Consider the following 18272-nt stretch of genomic DNA (forward strand, 5'->3'; position numbering starts at 1 on the left):
TCAAGTCAGGCAAAAGAGCTTTGAGATGCCCTTAGGGATGAAATGCCCTGGACCTGCTACATGGCCTTGGCAATAGGGGTCCCAGTTTTGTGGGCTTTAAGAAACAAACTTTCAGCTAAATATTGTGAAATTCTGTTCAAAACATCCTTCATTACAGCAGAGCCATGAACATTATGAATGGTATACTCCAAATAAAATACACATATGAATTATGCTCTTACAAATAAATAGCTGAACTAGAATTACTATAACTCGATAAAGTATTCTGGAAACTTGAGAAATAACCTGTGTTTGCTAAATATCAGTGAAGGAGGCAGAAAATGCAGAATACACAAAAGGGTCTACAAACCCCAAGTACTGGGGGATTCCTGCGAGGTTGCTTTTTGGGGATTTTATGGCACTCAGAAACTGAACTCAGGCAGAAGGCCAGCATGTTTGATAGCAGGCAAACACTTTGGTCATTAGCCCCAAGAAAAAAGTTTCAAAAGCAGAGCTTAGCATGTAATTCCAAACTACTTTTCCCCTGCTCATTTCTCATTTATACCTTCTAACCTCTTGCCTATGTGTTTCTCTTTTTGCCTGCACCTGCTACTCCAAGCAAGTTTTGTGGCTTTTTTTTTTTTTTTTCTGATACTGGATATATACTACTTGGATATCTTATATCCTTTTATCATTTTTGCTTGTTTCACCTCATGCCCGTGGCAGGCATGTCCAGTTCAAGATAGAATCCATCAGAACAAGAGATGGTTTTGGCTCCAGATGCCAGCGCCTTCATCTTCCTCTCTTTTCCTAGCTACCAGGAACTTTCATAAGGTGGCTAGATTCTCATTCTTCTCCCTGGCTCATTTTAAAAGTCTCTAAATTATTCTTGACAAGAAAGAAATTCTGCTAGAGTCCAAAAGGCAAGAAGGGGAAAAAAAAAAAAAAAGGCAGGCAAATCCTTTGAGGAAGAAGTTCTTTATGAAAAGTAACAAATGCATTAGCAATTGCAAGATTTTGAAGCATGTTCAGTTGAACTGGGTTCTTAAAAAACATTGGCAAAGGTCAGATAAGCTTCTTGATAAAGCCATAAACTGCTGTTAAAAATGAAAATTAGTCTGTTATTTACCATTGCCTGGAAATCCACCTGTGCATTAACCAGAGCTTTTGCAATTTGTGCTGAGTTCTGAAAATGCACATTATCTGAAAAAGGAAAACAAGAGATTGACTATTGAAACATGTAAATACCACAAAGCATAAAGTTACAGTGCATTAAGATGTGTCCACTAATTATCAAGTGATACAGTTGACATTACTAAGAATGAGTACGCATCTTAATATGTTATATGGAAATCTACAAAAGATCCAAGTACTGACCCAAATCAAAAGCATAAAAAGATGCTTAATGTTTTTCAAACAAAGTGATACTGACTCTGTATTTGTACTGCCATTTGCAAACCTCACCATCTGCTGTTCCATGGATGAGAAGATATTCCACGTTTTGGAAATTCTTTGCTCTTGCCATCACAGTTGAATTCTGTTGAGAGGAAAAATGAACAGTTCAGCAGCTTAAATTTAAACCACTCAGTCACAGAGCTGAAAGGCTTTCATTAGCTAGTAGAACAACAATCAAACAGTTGGAAACGCATAATAATGACAGCAGTGACTTCATATCAATCTGAGATTGTAACAGAAGCCATATATATTTAGTGGCTTTTCTAATGGCCAGTGCACGAAAAGTACAGCGCTTGCCATGTTTCATTCCCTGAACACTATAATTCCTGACTATGCTATTGAGCATTTCTGTTCTTTGAGCCATGATGGAGAGTAGGTAATGAGAACATGTCCCAAAATCTTTAATAGGAGTCTTTGCGCTAACTTCTTTGGCTGTTAATTCAGGCCTTTCTATATTCAGAGCTTGTATGTGTGCTGCTAGGGGAAGCTACAGGCTTCCTATCAATGTAAAAAAAAGAAGAAAGGCAACCTGTTCCAGGTAGGGGAAGCTGATCTGACCGTTTAGCATGCTTATGAACTTATTATCAGAGAGCTAAATTTGCATGAAGCAGTTTGCATACCACAGCTAACAGCATCAACATTTTAACCTCTCTCATGTGAGTTCTTTCCTAGGCTGCTGGTTTGAACTGGCAGAACTGTCTGACTTGTCCAAGTGAGAAAATAAAGATCCTTCAATTTACCATATTTAGGATTGATAAATACAAAACCACAAGTAACTATGGAGATATTAATTTTACAGCAGTAGCTTAGCTGCTACAGGACTTCCACTTTGAGATCTGGTGGGTCGTTTTCTTTCTTCACAGTTCTACTTGTCCATGGAAGTGTGATTCAGGTTTAAGGCAGATCAATACAGAAAGAGAATTCTCACCTTGTAGTGCTCAAGATTATCAGATTCTACAGGAAGACCCATAAATCGTTCAGTGTAGATAGATGCTGCAATATTAAAGAAGAAAAAAGCTATAAAGAATGTACAGATATTTTTGTGTCTCCAGTGACATGTAGCAAATTAAATTTTGTTTATTTTAACTATATATCTGTTCTGCTCGGTTTCCTCATAATGCACCAAATGTAAACATATTTTTGAAAAATAAACTATTAAGGGTAATGAATAAATGTCTTCCAAATGGTCCTTATAGAAATAGTGGTTTGATATTCATCTGTGGAACCAACAGAAGGTTTTGTGGATAAAGGTAATTAACTGATGCTGTTTTATGCAATTGGGTTGAACTCCAGAAATGAGCTGAATGAGCCAGTGAGCTAATAAAGGTCCATGGTGGAAAGATGACACAGACTATTTTTGACACTGTAAAAAGAGAAACTGAGCAGAATTCTAACCTGAGATGTGTATGTGTATATACAGCTAATATGGATATATATGTTGCCCCTTTCCTATTGAATGAATATATGCACCAATTAGGGGGAACAGACTTGCACTGAAAAAGTGATGCAATTGCTATTCAGGTGTCTGTTGAATTCCTTTTTCTAACTACAGCAAAGAATGTTAACAGATTTGACAAAACAAATATGAATAACTGAACAGTATCTATCACCAAGAAATTAGTAGGAACAGCCATCTTTGAGCTGCCTGGGTATTTGTGGAAAACTGATGCAGCAGCTGTCACTACCAGACCATTACTTTCTTTATGAACTTGCCTTGAAAGAGTAACTAACACATATTGAGCAGTCAAGCTGCAGTATTACAATAATTCTATTTATTTAACAGAGTCAAAGCTTTCTGACAAAGAAGAGCTGGCATCTTTCCCTTCCATAAGAGAAGTGATGGCCATTGTACTCAGTAAGGAACTGGGATTCTCTACCTTGTTGTTCAGTTTGGTACACTGTATTAGAATAATTTTGTTTAAAAATAGAAATGAGAATCTTCCCAGGAAAGGAAAATTACTCAATATACTTATGTTCCCTTGGTTTACTATGTATTCTTTACACATATTACAACTGAGCGCTAAAGATGTGTACTGTGTCTCAGATCAGCGAGGTAAGGTTCCTGAAGATAATTTGTAATAAGTATCAAAAATATCTAGTAGCCTGCCTTTTATCAAAATCCTTCATCATTCAACAAAAACAGAAAATGTGCAATATCTGTTGTCAACACAGTGTCAAAGAACCATATTGGGCTTAAGTTTTCAATAAAATAGACTCTTTCTGAATGGCTGGCATTTCTACAGCATTCTGAGCCAAATTCTCCACTCTTTTCTACCAGTATAACTACAACATGTCCACAGAGGTCAGGAGAATTGTATTATAATGACTAAGTGGAAGATTTGGCTTGTCAATTACTGAGGAAGAAAAAGGAGATAAATTGCAAATTTTACTAAGACAGTCACAGATCTAATGATTTTAACTACACATTGTCCCTGAATGCAGTTTTCCTTGCCATCTTAGAACTGTTCAGCTGTTATTTACTCTGACACAAAAAGGTGAGTGGGAGGACTTCAGAGTAAAGATTATGGCCCAGACTCTAATCTGTGCATCTAAAAAAGGGTGGGACAAGATTTAGAAGCTCTAGGGGCCAGTACATCCTATGACATACTGGTACTACTTAGAGACTCAAATAGGTAGCATCCTGTAGTTTGGCCCCTAACACAATGCACTCTAATGTTAATCTAATGTTAATCTGTTTGCCAAACCTGATGACTCATGACTTCCTTCTGTTTCCTTCCTTCCTTCCTTCCTTAGTGGAGGTACATTTGCCTGTTTGGATTTTACAATGTGTTTTTAGCAATACCCTTTAACTCCCTCCTGAAAATTCATCTAAAGGAAAGATTGCAATAGTGTGGTTCTAATCTACTTTAATTTAAAAACTTCATTCAATTTTTAATGCTTGGGCAAATGTTTATATCTCTTTTTTATTGAAGGACTTCTGCAAAAATACTGCTTTATGCCTGCATTCTGGAAATAATTTTGCAATCATGAGTGAAAATGTCTTAAAAAAACCTTGATGCTAGTGAAAACATGAAGACTATGCTTCCTGTGTCATACAAATGTTTTCCCCTTTGTTTGCAAAACACCATAAATACAAGGAATGTCTGTGCTAGCAGTCAGGGAAGGAATCTTTTCCATTTAACCAAAAATTTTTCTCATAACCAAGACTTCTTAGCAAAGACCATATGCTAAGTAAATGTGTTCAAAGTGCTATGTTTTGCTCATTGAAAACATGCATACCACGATTCTTTTTTACACTAAGGTTTGTCTACACCATGCCAAAAGCTTAACAGGTCTGCAAGTAAGTATGAGTATGTGCCTGCTTTATTCACACAGTAAGGCCCTGGGAGTATACTCCTGGAGTTGTTTCCTCCTAACAGTTTGGAGCTTCAGTCAATGAACATAAAAATATGTCTAGTAACACAATAACACAGGAGGTGTGGCTGAGAAACATCTAAGGGGAAGAATATTTAATCTAAGAAAAATGTCAGACACAGCTAATCCCTCTCTTTTCCACTGCATTTGGGAAACAACTTTGCAATCATCAGAGATGCTGATTTCTGACAGAGATCATCTGCAGTATCTAAAGTTGAAGTGCACTATGATTCCACTACTGGCAGAAAAATAATTTCAATTGTTTCTGAATTTAGTGGGACTGTTTTAACAGGATTTTTAGGGAGATCATTCCTGGGTATAGCTGATTATCAAGAGGGCTTTACACACTTACTGTTACAGATATGCACATGGCATTATCCAGGTGTATCTTCTTTGGTGTTACAAAGTGTGTTCCGAACTGCCAATTACAGTCAGTTATTTTCAGTAAGGAAAGCTTTAAACTCAAGGTCTTAAGAGTTTCATTGTCTAGGTAACTGCAATGTCTCTAAGTTTCATATTGCCAGTCTCCTGCAATGATTTAATTTAGAAAGTCATTAAATGCTACATCTTGCTTTCCAAGTCAGTATTTATGGCAAGTTTCCATACCATAATACTCCCAGCTGGAAACAGGAGCCACAGCCATTCCACATTTAAATACTCCACTGCCAGATCCAAGTGCCAAAGAAGTCACGTAACCACCATAGGACTAGGGAGAAATCACAGACAGTTTAAAATTATTGGTGAAGTACTGCTTTTTTTTCTGAATCAAACTCATATACATTAATTCCAAAGTAAGTATTTTACTTTGAATGCATGGAGGACAAATCAGCAAAAGCTTTTTATTTTTTATTTTTTAGTTATTTCTTTCAAATGGAATTGATGTGGTTTCTTGTGAGAAAGATCAGACAATTTTATTGAATCACTTCTTTTTTGCTGTTTCTTCAATGCTTATCACTGATACTGCTCTTATTACCACGTGGAATCATAGAAAAATTTAAGTTGGTAGGATCCTTCAAGGTAATCTAGTGCAACCTCAATCCCAAAGATGGGTAACTTCAGATTTAAATGAGGCTGATCAGAGTCACATCCACATTACACAGCCTCTCTACTCAATCTGTTTCAACTCTGATCAATGTCTCTGGAATTTTGTTTTCTTAAAACCCAAACAAGACTTCCCTTGTGGCAACTTGTGTTCATTGCCTCTCATCCTTTTAGTGTACACCTCCAAGAAGAGTTACAGGCTTTTCCTTAACAAACTACTCAGCTTTTGCTAGTGATCAGCATATTGAACTAACACCATCATCACTACTAATAGGCTCAGTTACTTGAGAACTTGAGGTTGGAGCAATTCCTCCCTACTGCCTGCCACTGCAATTTTGTGGCCTGATTCCTCAAACTGGGGCCCAGCATGAAAGAATAAGTTCATAGCTAGAAGTTAGGTAAAGTAGTAAGAAAGACTGGATATCAGACTAGATCTGTGCAACTGTACAGGGCTAGTTGCCAAGATGGGAAAATACTGTAAATAAAAAGCTTTTGGTTTGGCTGTCTATACGATGTGGAACTGGGGTTGGAAAATACGTATAATGTCTTTGGGAAATAATAATTTGATTGGCTATTTGATCTTTTGGAAAATCAGTCCACAAGGCTAAAAAGTAAAGGATTAGTATCAGGCAGAAAAATCTATGCACTGTAACTGGCACAGAGATAGGAGTTCAAAACCTGAATTGCTGTAGTGGTTATTCAAGAGCTTTTGCCATCCAGAAGAGTTTGGTGAGTCTGAAAGTATGATGAGCTGCATAGTTCATGCATACCTGCCAAGCTGCTGGTTATAAATAAGAACACACCTTTCAAAGTTTATAGACCAGGAATTGGTATAATAAATATAAAAAAAATGAAAATAAAAGACGGATAGGTTTGGCAATAGGGCCATTATTTGAATATTATATCTGCTACTGGGATACAATGCTTTAGATGTGTGAAATCTCTTAATTTGTTCTGGAAACACTATGGTGAAATAAAATATGATGTGATTAAAAAATAAAATATTTTCCTGTGGCCTTAACTTAATATCACTTTAGAATTACTCATTTGTAAATGTCTCTGTTACTTAATTTCTCTGTATGGTACCCCATTTTATCCTGGTGTTCTAGCAGTGTCTGACCAATTTAATTTAAATATTAGTTGGTAGAAGCTTCATAGAAAGCTTTTAGCAACTCTGCTCATGTGCTATCTAAGATCAGGCAACTTCTAGTGTTACAGTTGAACTGAATCTTACAAGATCCATCCTCTACAATGTCAGAGGCAAGCCTCTGACAATGACACTGGGCCAATGAAAACAAACAAAACCCAGCAAAAAAATAAAAAACCCCAAACAGTAACAGATCAGAAGAATGCTTCTGGCAAAGACAGACAGTTAAAGAGAATGAAATAAAAGGTCTTTCTGAATGGTGATCAGCGAAAAATCAGTATGTACAAAGAGAAAAATATTGAAAAATGCTAATGAGTGGCTAACATATGAGTTTATTCTGTAAGGTTTTTTAGTCTGGGCAGCCTGTTACTGCTGAGTAGCTGATACTGATTTACTCAGACAAGGAATAAGGACAGGTCTGGTCTCCAACCCCCTTTAGCATTCCTTACACTACTATCCCTAATCCCTGAGAACCTCAGGAGTTGCCTATCAGCTCGTTCTCCTGCATAGCATAATTCTGTTATGCTGAAGCTGGGTAGGATGCAGGGCTTCAGTTCTGTCTATGCATTCTGGATCCAGCCACTCATGATGAACATGAGCAACTGAGTCAGATAACCTAAACATCTTTAAGATCTCTATAAAGGTGCTGTGTGGTGTTTGTGCTGCCACTGAAGTTGGCTTCAGCTTCTCCATTAACACCACTAATAGGTCTGCATCTCATTTCTATGAATGGTCCTACTTTGAAGCTGACAGCACAGGAAAAAGAACTCCAAAAATTCCAATAATTTATTTTTCTCCTATTAGAATGCAGTGCTATCCTAAAATTTGTACTTGAGGTATGCTACGCTATTTCTCAGTGCCTAAGGGTAGTGGAAACTGGCCATTTAATAATGAAGAAATGCAATGCATCTGGCTTTAAGAGGTACTGAGAGTGTTACAAAGCAAAGTACATTAAAAAGTTGAAGATGAAAAACAGACTAGCTAATGATTTGGAATTATTTCTATACTGTCCAATTTTTCCACTTCTTGGTGCAGCTGTCAATGTGGTACACCCCTCAGACCGACATGCATCCCTACTGACCATTTCAAAGCCAACCAAATATAAAGTGATTCAGAATGATGCAAGGGTCACGTTTTCTAATGAGAGATATTCATAGGACTTATCTCATTATTTTAATCTTGGATTAAAAAAGACAATACGTGAATTTTGACACCATGTCAGTAAGCTCCTAAGTAAAAAGTAAAGCCAATTAAAATGTCTCAATTTTGTTTAACTTCAAGTCCAAACAATGTATTAGATATAAGCTTTTCAAAATTCCCTCTTCAGCTGCCAAAGATCGCTTTCTGGGGGCTTGCATTGTTGCAGTTGCATGTATGTAGGCACAAATGGGAACTATTCCCTTTGGCAATACCATCAAACACTGGTAGAAGAAACTTTATACAGATTTAGGACAGAATAAGGAAGAATTTAAAACGTTACATTGCAGGATTGCTTAAAGATAGAGGCAAAAATACTGACTACTCACCCAACCCCATATTGCTATTCGTTTCTCATCAATAAAACCCATTTCTATAAATTTCCTGTGGAAAAGAAAATAATGGAAACAAATGCATTATTAAAAAAATTGCTAATACTGAAACAAATTAACAAAAATAATTTTTCTTTCACTTTTTCCCACACATACGACCAATTTCAGCAAAACAACAATCAGCATAGCATGTCTTATTTCTACAAAGCATTAATTATTCAATTCATAGACATTTCAAAGGAAAAGGAAGAATTTGTCTTGAAAGAATAAAAATGCTTAAATTAATAACTTCTTCATAACGATATTTGTTCCAGTGCGACTCTGCTGAACTGGCTTCTTGGCAAAAAAAGTTGTTTTTTTTTTTCTTTTACTTAGAATCCACCTGGATATTTAGTTTAGGCTAGATTAAACATCATACATTATCCTCATGCTGTTCACATGCGCATATATACATGTATGTATGCATATGTACAGCATACAGACACATGCAGAGAAAAAATTTCAAAAAGTCTACTCCTACTAATAAGCAAATTTCATTTCCCATAGGCCTACCTTATCACAGGCTATTATTGCTTCATTATTTTAATGCTAAAGGTGCTGAATTACCATTAACATTCAGACCTTATCCTGCAAGATGCTCACGATACTAATTTTACAACAAGCTGATACTCTGATCTGTCAAGAGGCACATTATCAACCTCTGAGATTAGGGATTCCCTGGAGCAATAACCTTTCTTTTTCACATGCCTGGAAAGTGAAGAGCGCATACTGCTACTATAATAAAAATAATGAGGAAAATATCTTCCCAATGCTCCAAGTTCGTAATAAGCTTGCAGTGAATGAAAGGTATACCTTGCTTATGTACTCAGCAGTCAAACAGGTCAAAGAGAATCATGAATATTAGGTGTCCTACAAAAATACTGCATCAGAGTCTGAAGGCTGTATTTTCAGAGCTGTATTAGCAACAGCAAAGAAAAGGTGATGAGGCAAAAGACAATGTAGGTTTGAGAGTGTCTGTTAAACAAACCAGGTTCAGATACACCCTAGGACACGTACCAGCAGCTGCTAGCCTTATTTTACTAGGACAAGCAGGAGGGACTGACAACACCCAAAATGGAGGACATTATCTGGGTGGGACAAAGTTAGAAAAGCCAAAAATGATTCAGTTTTGTCACATTTTGAGTTAATCCCTGGAGTTCCTTCTACCCTCCAATAACTTCCCACTAGAGTATAGGATCCTCTCTAAAAATCATGTATCTTAAATCATATGTTACATCATGAAGGTGGAATGCAATATATTTAAATGAATAAAAATTTAGTCTAGGTGCTGACAGAAAACTGGGAAGTGTGAAGTCTGAGGTAATTTCTCCACTGCCTGTCTCAGCAGATTTTGCAACTGCAGAATCAGTTGAAGTTCCCTCTGTCTCTTATATCTTATGTCTGAGTGAGGATGTAGAGTAATTAAGAAACATTCTCTCTCGTGATATTTTGAAGTATGGCATTGCCGCTAAAATTTCAAGGAAGAAAATAAAATAATAGATTAATAGAAAACCCTGACATGATATACAGCTATTCTGATTCATTTATCCCTGAAGAGGATAATGGTGCGTTTATATAATTGAGTACAGAATGAATTACCACAAAGCAGGAAGAGGAAGGAACAGGTACCCTCCTCACACACACTTGTACATACAGACATTCTCAAACAAGTAGAGAAAGCTGTGGAAACCTGGACTGCTACATCCAATTTCTAACTAAGCTTTCCAGAATCTTGTCTATCTACTGTTGCACCTGGAAATCTATCCATGCTCTGATGGGCTGAATTCCAGACCAAAGGCTAGATTAAATTCCTAATTCCTGCCTTGCACTCATCTCTGTGCGATTCAAACACTTCATTAAATGCCCATTTTAGCAGTGCTGCTGCATCTGTAAGCTTAACAGGCAGCCTTTCTTTAGAAAACCTCAGCTTTCAGTCCCTCCAAAACTTCCACTTGGAACACTTCAAGTGTCTCAGTGCTAAGGAGAAACTCTTGGGGAACAACTACCAGAGGACCGCAAACACTTTCTGTTTTTCATAATTACCCTAAAAAAAGCGTGGAAGGCAAGTTTATGACTAGCTGACGTCCACAAGGCTTATGTCAAGATTCAGTTTTGCTACAAACTTCACACTTGACCTTTAGCTAATCACCGTCATACATCACTGTGGATCTTCGGCTAATTGCTGTAATCACTGAGGTAGGTTTCCCCTACAGGGAAAATTTCAGAATAATGGATAAAACATTGGCTTACCTCTCACCACTGGCACTTATATCTCCTCAAGCCTAGGAGCAAAGCACCTGATGATACTCTCATAAAATGGAAGTGGTGAGGTCCAAATGTGGACTTAGACTATGAACTTAACATACCTAACATACCACACCAAACCTCACTGACATCAAGAACCTCAGTAATATTTCTACAAGTTGTCTTATTTCCTGGAGATGGCAGCTCTCCAGAAGAAAGGCTGAGAAGTATATTTAATATTTTTTCACATTACTTCTTGTAGGGATGTAAATACAATAGTTATACAGGGAGATATTCTACTTACTTCACTGCTGAGATTTGATCCTCAACTTCATAGACTCCTAGTCTTCGATATACTGCATGCAAAATCTTGTCACCTTGGTAAGCTGTCCCTCTGCCGTCCACAAGAGCAACAATAATTCCCTCTTTGCTTGCAAGATAGGTTATCCAACTAATACTAAATGTTTCCTTTACATTCTGGCTGCAAGGTCCTCCATACCTGAGGAGGAAAATTCAAACATTTTCATCTCATATTTATAAATTTATAAGTGATTTGCAGATATAGATACTTCCCACATTTTATCCCCAAATATTTTGCTATATAGCTGTGTTTCAGAGAGCTCAGTGGATAAACAGTTCAACTACAATTTTGATGTATTCGTGAGATTTCCCTATCTAAAATGCATTTTAATCCTTTAGGTTTTATGCCTAAGGCAAATCATTAGTTTTAGCTCAGACTAAGGGGTGCAGCGTCAGGTACCTGTCCTAAGGGGAATCCTTGGAAAAATGCCCTACATGCTTTTATCCTTTTTCTTTCTCTGGGGAACTAATCGTTCCCATGCTAAGATTAACATTAAAAACCTCATTGATTTCCATTGGGTTCAATTTCTATTCCAGAAATATATTAAAAAACCCACCACAACAAACAAAACAAAACTAAGTGATTTTCCTTTTGCTTCATAAAATGTTGTAAATGTCCTAGGTTTTGTTAAATTGTAAGAACTATGTTTTCTGTCAAAACAACATTCAAAGAAAGGAAATGTTACATACACCTGTATAAGCAGAGGGTACTTCTTGGATCTATCAAACTGTGGGGGTAGAAGCATTTTGTACCACAAAGCTAGAAAAGACATATTGAAATTATATTGTTAATGGTTAAAATGACTCCTCCAAGCATAATCCAGAGTTTGGTGTAATAGTACATAAAAATGAAACATCAGAAACTACACAATGCGTGAACTGTGAACCACAGAACTGATGCAAGTAACTGTTTATATTGACCTCTTGAAGAAGAGCATTGAAGAAATAAGTGCCTGCTTTTATTCTGATTTAGCTATGCATAAAATTATTATTTCACATAACTCCAGGTTTTCAGTTTTCCAGGTGCCTAAAAAAATACAACTAGGAATATAACTGTTTGTTAACATCATGAGAAATGTGTTTTGGAAATTTTGCACTGATTCACTACCATGGAATGTTTTTGCAGAGTCACTAGTGAAAACAACAATATATGCAAGTCAATATAACCTGTAATACATGAACAGCAGTTTACATTTCACATTTTATTACCACCATACTATAATGTTTTAACATGATATTTAAACACTTTACTAATAGTATTAGAGATTCTTTTTTAATTGCATTGTGAAGCGGAGATGTATTTTAACTACTATTTTACTGAGGTACTCTGAGGCATAGACAAACTGGTAGTTATCAAATAGGGCAGAACCAGGCCTCTTCTTCCCAATGTGACAGGTTAACAAGTTTGTTCTACAGAAAGACGATACTTACTATAACAAAATGAAGGCAAAATATTAAAATGATAGGAATAAAAGTATAATGAAAATTTGTAATTCTTACTTATACCATCCACTTCAAGTTTATTAATTTCTTCTTTTGGCAGCTTGATCTCTTGCAAAGCAGATTGCAATTCCCTATTGTCTTCCAATACTCTGAGTTCTAAGTAAAAGAAATGCCTGAATTATTAACTAATTTTTTGTTAATCCCTCTTCATTAATTGAGATTCCTTTATTTTGCGCTATTAGAACAGAAAGAAAATCCATGGCATTTTACAAGCAGATGTTACGAAGAAATTCCTTTCTCCTGCAGAGCCTTCATCCCAGTTTTGTAATATGGTGGGAGCCAGAAATGCAAAATTCATTCCATCATGCAAAACACAGTCCTGTATCTCCTCTCTTGCTTACCATAGTAACATCAGTTTAACCTCTGAGACGCTTTGGCAGTGTGGTTAAGCATATAAATGTTTGGGAATATCTTGTTTCTGGACTAACACAGGAAATTCATTTTCTTAAGGGGTTGTGGCAAACCCTTGCTTAACCACTGTACAATATATTTCTACACTAAGATACCAGACTTACTGTAACTGTCCTTAGTAATATACTACTGCACACTTAGTGAACCTCTTTTTTTAAATTGAAAAAGTATTTAAAATTTTTGTTTTACTTGCTTTAGACCCAATTTACAGTTATATAATTTTAAAATTGCTATTTAAAATTTAGTTAATTTCCAGCATAGACTGTAGGAATCCACTGGGTGTTACTTGTTTACTCCTGTTTATTTATTTGTTTTCCCATGAGTAGTGATGAAGAATATCAGACATAATGGAAACCAGTGACTTTGAGCTTCACTTTCAAAATGAAAGAAGCTTTTAAGACTGCAGAAGACTTGTCTTTGTTAGTTAAGCTTTTTTTTTTTTTTTAATGGCAACTACTTTCTGTTTCTAGAAATGCTCAAAAATACAAGAAATACTGAGGTTTTTTTACAGGATCATGCTAATTTGCATGGCATTTCAGGACTGAGGGCTTTAAGTTGGAGAAGACTTTTTAGGGAAAAACAAGGGACAGAGAGAGAAAACTCACTGTAGAGTAATTAGTAAGTTCATGGTTAGCAAATTCCTGCTCGGCCTGGTTCCAAACAGTCTTCACTAACAAACTACTTAAAGAATGAGGACTCTAAATGTTTCTTGCTGGAGTTCTCATTTCGTATTAATAATAAAACCTTGTCTGAAACAGTTATTTGAACTGATCATCTGAAAGAGCTTCTGCTCTTCCCTGACATCTCTACCGATAGCTGAAGAGCAAGTCACTGATGCAAATTCTAACTAGTACAATACAATAACTCAAACTGCAAACTCAAAATAGCACACTGTTGCCATTTGTATAGAGTAGGTTTGCTTCATGAAAAACTCAGAAAGTCTTGTGTTCATCCAAATGTGAAAATGAATAGTCTGGAAATCACAATAAGGTTTTCTACAAAGTTCGACTCAATATTTGATAGACAAAGAGTAACCAATGTTCATTGCATCTATAGCACGTAAACAGGAAAAACATCAGAATGCTTTAAAAGTGCTGGACTCAGGAATGAAAAGAAAGGCATGAGTGTATTCATTAATATTTGCATTCTACTAATTAAGACACTAGATATTTTCATAACAAAAAAGATGAGAGGCTTCTTGATCACAATCCTGTATGTTCTATTAGATGTTCTGCATAGTGAAGATCAATGAGAAAAGAAAATTGCTCAGAAATAGGCAGGATCTTTGTAGTACCTCTATCACCACGGTTCTCAAAAAGAGTAGAAATAGGAATCCCAGGACCTGTCATAAGAATGATAAGAAGGTAGCTTATAGTTTGAAGCTGGAATTTTGTGGTGGTGCATATAACATTAACATTGGTAACTGACAGGTGTTACAAGAGCTCAAAGTTGATACACAAATCTGAATCTTCTCTGCTGTATAATCCACTAGTCCCTGCTGCACAAAATACATAATGTGTGTACTTACACTTGTACACATACAGGCATTGCTCAGCATCATAATCGAAGTAACTTTAAATCTCCTAACTCTTTGTCCCTAGAGGTGAAGTGACATCTAGTTAATACCTGAGATGTGATTACATAAGGTGAAAGCAGAATTAACAATGTGAAACATTCTTCTGAGAACATGTCACATCATATTTATGAAGGTGAGTGGCTTTCATATGGTGATGACCTTACTGACTATTTTGTGCAAGAATGATTGAAAGGTGTTATTATTTGCTTCTCTGCTCAACAGAACTTCTAAAGAACTCTTTAGCTGATCAGTCAGTGCAGAATCAGAAGAGCAAACTTTATATGAAATATGCAAAAGGAAAATCTTGGATATTTTTTTCTTTTTTAGATTGTGACTTCACTTGCTCCTGAAACCTCAGATCACTGAAATCACCTAAGTTATTTCAACAGAGCTAAGACTTGATTTAATGCTTCTGTGTTGCAAGTGGTTTCAGCGATAATCCATCTTGATGAACTGTTGTTTTCTTAGTTTCATTATTAAAAATGTTCTCAGGTAGTAAGTATCCAACACTGTGGCTAGCACAGGTTTTTATAATTTCAATTGGGACACATTTGGGATAATCAATACTATCTATGCCTCTGATAAATTTGAAAGAACAACTGATTATATGTCTACTCCCATGCTATACATACCATAACAGATCAAGGCATAATATTTAGAACGTTCACTGAACCTTGCTGTATAATACTGGCATCTCTCTTTCCTTAAATTGCAAGTAATGCATTGTTTTCTGATAGGTTTACTTCCAATAGTGATTCTAGGAGAGAAATAAAGTAAAGCATTATTATTTTGCTACAACGAACTTCACATGTGTCTGCCTCACATTCTAGAACACAGGCACTGTACTTTCAGAATGGTTCCATTTAAAAATAAATATTTCCCCTTTTTATCTTCCCCCCTCCCCACCCGATTATATTTAAAAGTTAGATGCTATTTCTCCTCAATTCTCATGTATAATCTGAGGTCAAGATTTAATTAAAATAGCTTGTGAAATTACACTTTAAACATCTTGAAACTAAATGATTTTATTGACAAATCCAGATCTATCTTTTATCAACCTAGTGTCATTAAGATAATGTTGATAACACTTACTTGTAAATATTCCTTCTTCCTGGATAGCCTTCAAATTCATTGCTTGAATAGAAACTGTAAATTCATGTATATGTTAATAAATAATCCATAAAGTGATGACCTATGAACGAGCATCAACATGAAAAGCCATCTTGGAAGTTAACTTAGACTTTTTGAGATTTCTGCATGTGATGGAAGAGTAAATTAAGCTTGTATACTTTTCATCTTAATAAATCTTTGCTCAAACTCGGATTAGATGAGAAATAAATAATAAAAATAGGAGTTCTATCTTGATTTTATGAGCTAATCACTTCAGTTATGTAAACTGGATGTATCTATAAGTAACCTGAATGTAAACCATAAAACAGAGATGATTGAAGTAATTGCAAATTGTATGAGGGCTAATCACATGCTTAAAGTTAAGTATTTCTAGATAAATCTAAGAGGGATGATTGAAAATAGATAGAAAATTGAGGCCAATTTGAAAAGGATGTCCCATAAGTAAACCAAGTTTGCAAACCTGTGCAGTGCCTTTAAATACAAATTTGTCACGGATGCATTCAGATAAAAAACAAATTATAACTAGTTATAACTTGATGAGTTAACAAATGGTGTTCCAAGGATTAAGTGTTGCTTTTACTGACAACACTCAAAACCTGTTCTCTTGGTCATGATACTTACATTGCATCATTTGTTACTCTGAAAATGTATATTGCCTCCCATTCTCCACTTGTAATTTGAATTGCATTTTCCTGTGAAGCAAGACATATGTTACCGAATATTGTAGAATTATTTTGGGAACTTACAGTACATCAATGTAGAACACTTTGTTTGACTTACCACAGAGCCATTGATGTAATGAATATGCTTATAACCATTTCTGTCACTAAAAATTTTGTAGTATGAAGTGCTGTCTGATGTAAAATATGGTGCAGAAACGAAGAACTGAAACAATGGAAGAAAAATGGTAGGGGAGATGTAAGTAAGAGTGTCCAAGCTGTTTAGTAGATTATAGTGGACATACTAGAAGTAACAAGACTATTCAATCTGTTCATGTGGGACAAAGCACTTCGCACAAGTGTTCACCTGTGATATTCAATCTCCCAGTCAGTACACATTATAGTTTCTAACCTGTCATGTTAGATTTCTTAAGCTGATAACACAGATACCTCAAGTATCCCACAAATGCAAGCTGCTACTTATAAATGGAATAATTTGTTTGTATATTTTGAGTGACCTTTAGCTATTCAAAAATAGGTAGAATTGACTTCTAAAAAATAAGACTCTGAATAAAGCTAATGTTCGCGAATGGTGCTAGACTCATACAATTTCCTTCAAGTTTTGTTTTTACTGTGAGTTCCCAGAGATTGCTGTTATATCTCTTCCATGACAAAGGTTACTGGGTAGAGAAAACTTCTTTTCCTCAGGGGTAACTGCAGAGAAGTATCAACTACTCTTGTAACTGGGGTGTCTTACCTTGAAGGTTCGTTTCTAGCTGAAGCTGTGCACCACTTGGCACTAAAACTGTGTTCTAAATGGAGAGGTTTTATTCTTAAAATGCTATGGTATGGCCAAATCTTATCTCTTGCCCAAGTGACATCAGAGGAATTTTACATCTGTTCTTTGCCTCCAGGATGTTTTTAAGAATTACATCTCAGCATGATTCCCCTCCCTGCAGTATAATGCCTAATAATTTGGTCTAAGATTTGCAAAAGGAGATAGAAAAAGGGGTTTTAAACTCAGAAAGCAGGTAGTCAGACACTATGCCTAACACAGAATTAAAAGTCTCAATCCTACAGTGCAACAGGTTTAAGTAGTAGTGTTGTATGACTCAGAATGGTGTTTCATGTTCCAAAACGCTGCTGTGAAGATGCAGAAAGATGTAGCTTTTCATTAAATCAAAATAGAGTACAGTAAGGAAACCTACTCCGCCTGCCCATCCTGTTTGACTCTCTTCTATGTGTTGTTGATTCTGAAAAACAAAATCAAATGTAAACTCTTTTAACAAGTTCAAGAATGAGTTTACAGAGGTTCAAAGTCTTCAAATAAAAAATGTGTGGCTGTCTGTAAGAGAATTTTACATACCTTCAGGATTGTCTGAGGAAAATCATGCTGTACTAATACCATTCAGTTAGTTAAAATTTTATTATTTAACAGCTGTCACCAAAGCTAAATAAAATCTGAAGTAATTGTTTTAACCTTATGCAACATATTCACTGGAAGCAAGATCCAACAACTACTTAGTGTCATGAATTTTTCAGTTAAAAAAAAAAAGTAAAAAAAATTCAGGAATAATAATATTAAAAATCTGTGTTTGATTCTCAGCTGGTTCATTTGACATATTTCCTTTCATTTCAAAGCTGTGATGTTGCTTTATTACAATGGATAATGTGACAAGTAGGTACATCTTATAAATGTAAATCTTAAAAATAGAAGCCAAATACTTTAACTAAGTAAAGTTCATATTAATAGAAACCAAGGGTCCCTATATTGGGTGTTCAGTGACATATTAAAGGGTCTGATATTCAACACTTAGGTATCA

The 18272-nt window shown here is 35.7% G+C and overlaps 1 protein-coding gene and 1 long non-coding RNA gene across 6 annotated transcripts in view; one reads left to right on the forward strand and one right to left on the reverse strand.

The window, feature by feature from the left end:
- The window catches only part of LOC139828421 (uncharacterized), a 34192-nt gene extending 16863 nt beyond the window's left edge, over positions 1–17329 (forward strand). The window contains exons 2-3 of the long non-coding RNA XR_011739984.1: positions 14685–14792; positions 14987–17329. This is a non-coding gene — a long non-coding RNA (uncharacterized lncRNA). The remainder of the gene's footprint in view (positions 1–14684; positions 14793–14986) is intronic.
- Positions 1–18272, reverse strand: part of LOC136103074 (prolyl endopeptidase FAP) — a 35058-nt gene that overhangs the window by 563 nt on the left and 16223 nt on the right. For 2 of the 5 annotated variants that reach the window (XM_065840874.2, XM_065840875.2), the window contains 14 exons: positions 17658–17702; positions 16571–16675; positions 16412–16482; positions 15752–15805; positions 15292–15416; positions 14378–14425; positions 12670–12768; positions 11860–11929; positions 11114–11308; positions 8524–8578; positions 5416–5515; positions 2363–2427; positions 1444–1516; positions 1109–1182 (listed from right to left, as the gene is read on the reverse strand). In XM_065840874.2, the coding sequence (XP_065696946.1) occupies positions 1109–1182; positions 1444–1516; positions 2363–2427; positions 5416–5515; positions 8524–8578; positions 11114–11308; positions 11860–11929; positions 12670–12768; positions 14378–14425; positions 15292–15416; positions 15752–15805; positions 16412–16482; positions 16571–16675; positions 17658–17702 (1179 nt within the window). The other 3 variants (XM_071810974.1, XM_065840876.2, XM_071810975.1) reach the window with 3 other exon arrangements.

This window comes from Patagioenas fasciata, chromosome 7 (assembly GCF_037038585.1).
Source record: "Patagioenas fasciata isolate bPatFas1 chromosome 7, bPatFas1.hap1, whole genome shotgun sequence".
NCBI lineage: Eukaryota > Metazoa > Chordata > Aves > Columbiformes > Columbidae > Patagioenas > Patagioenas fasciata.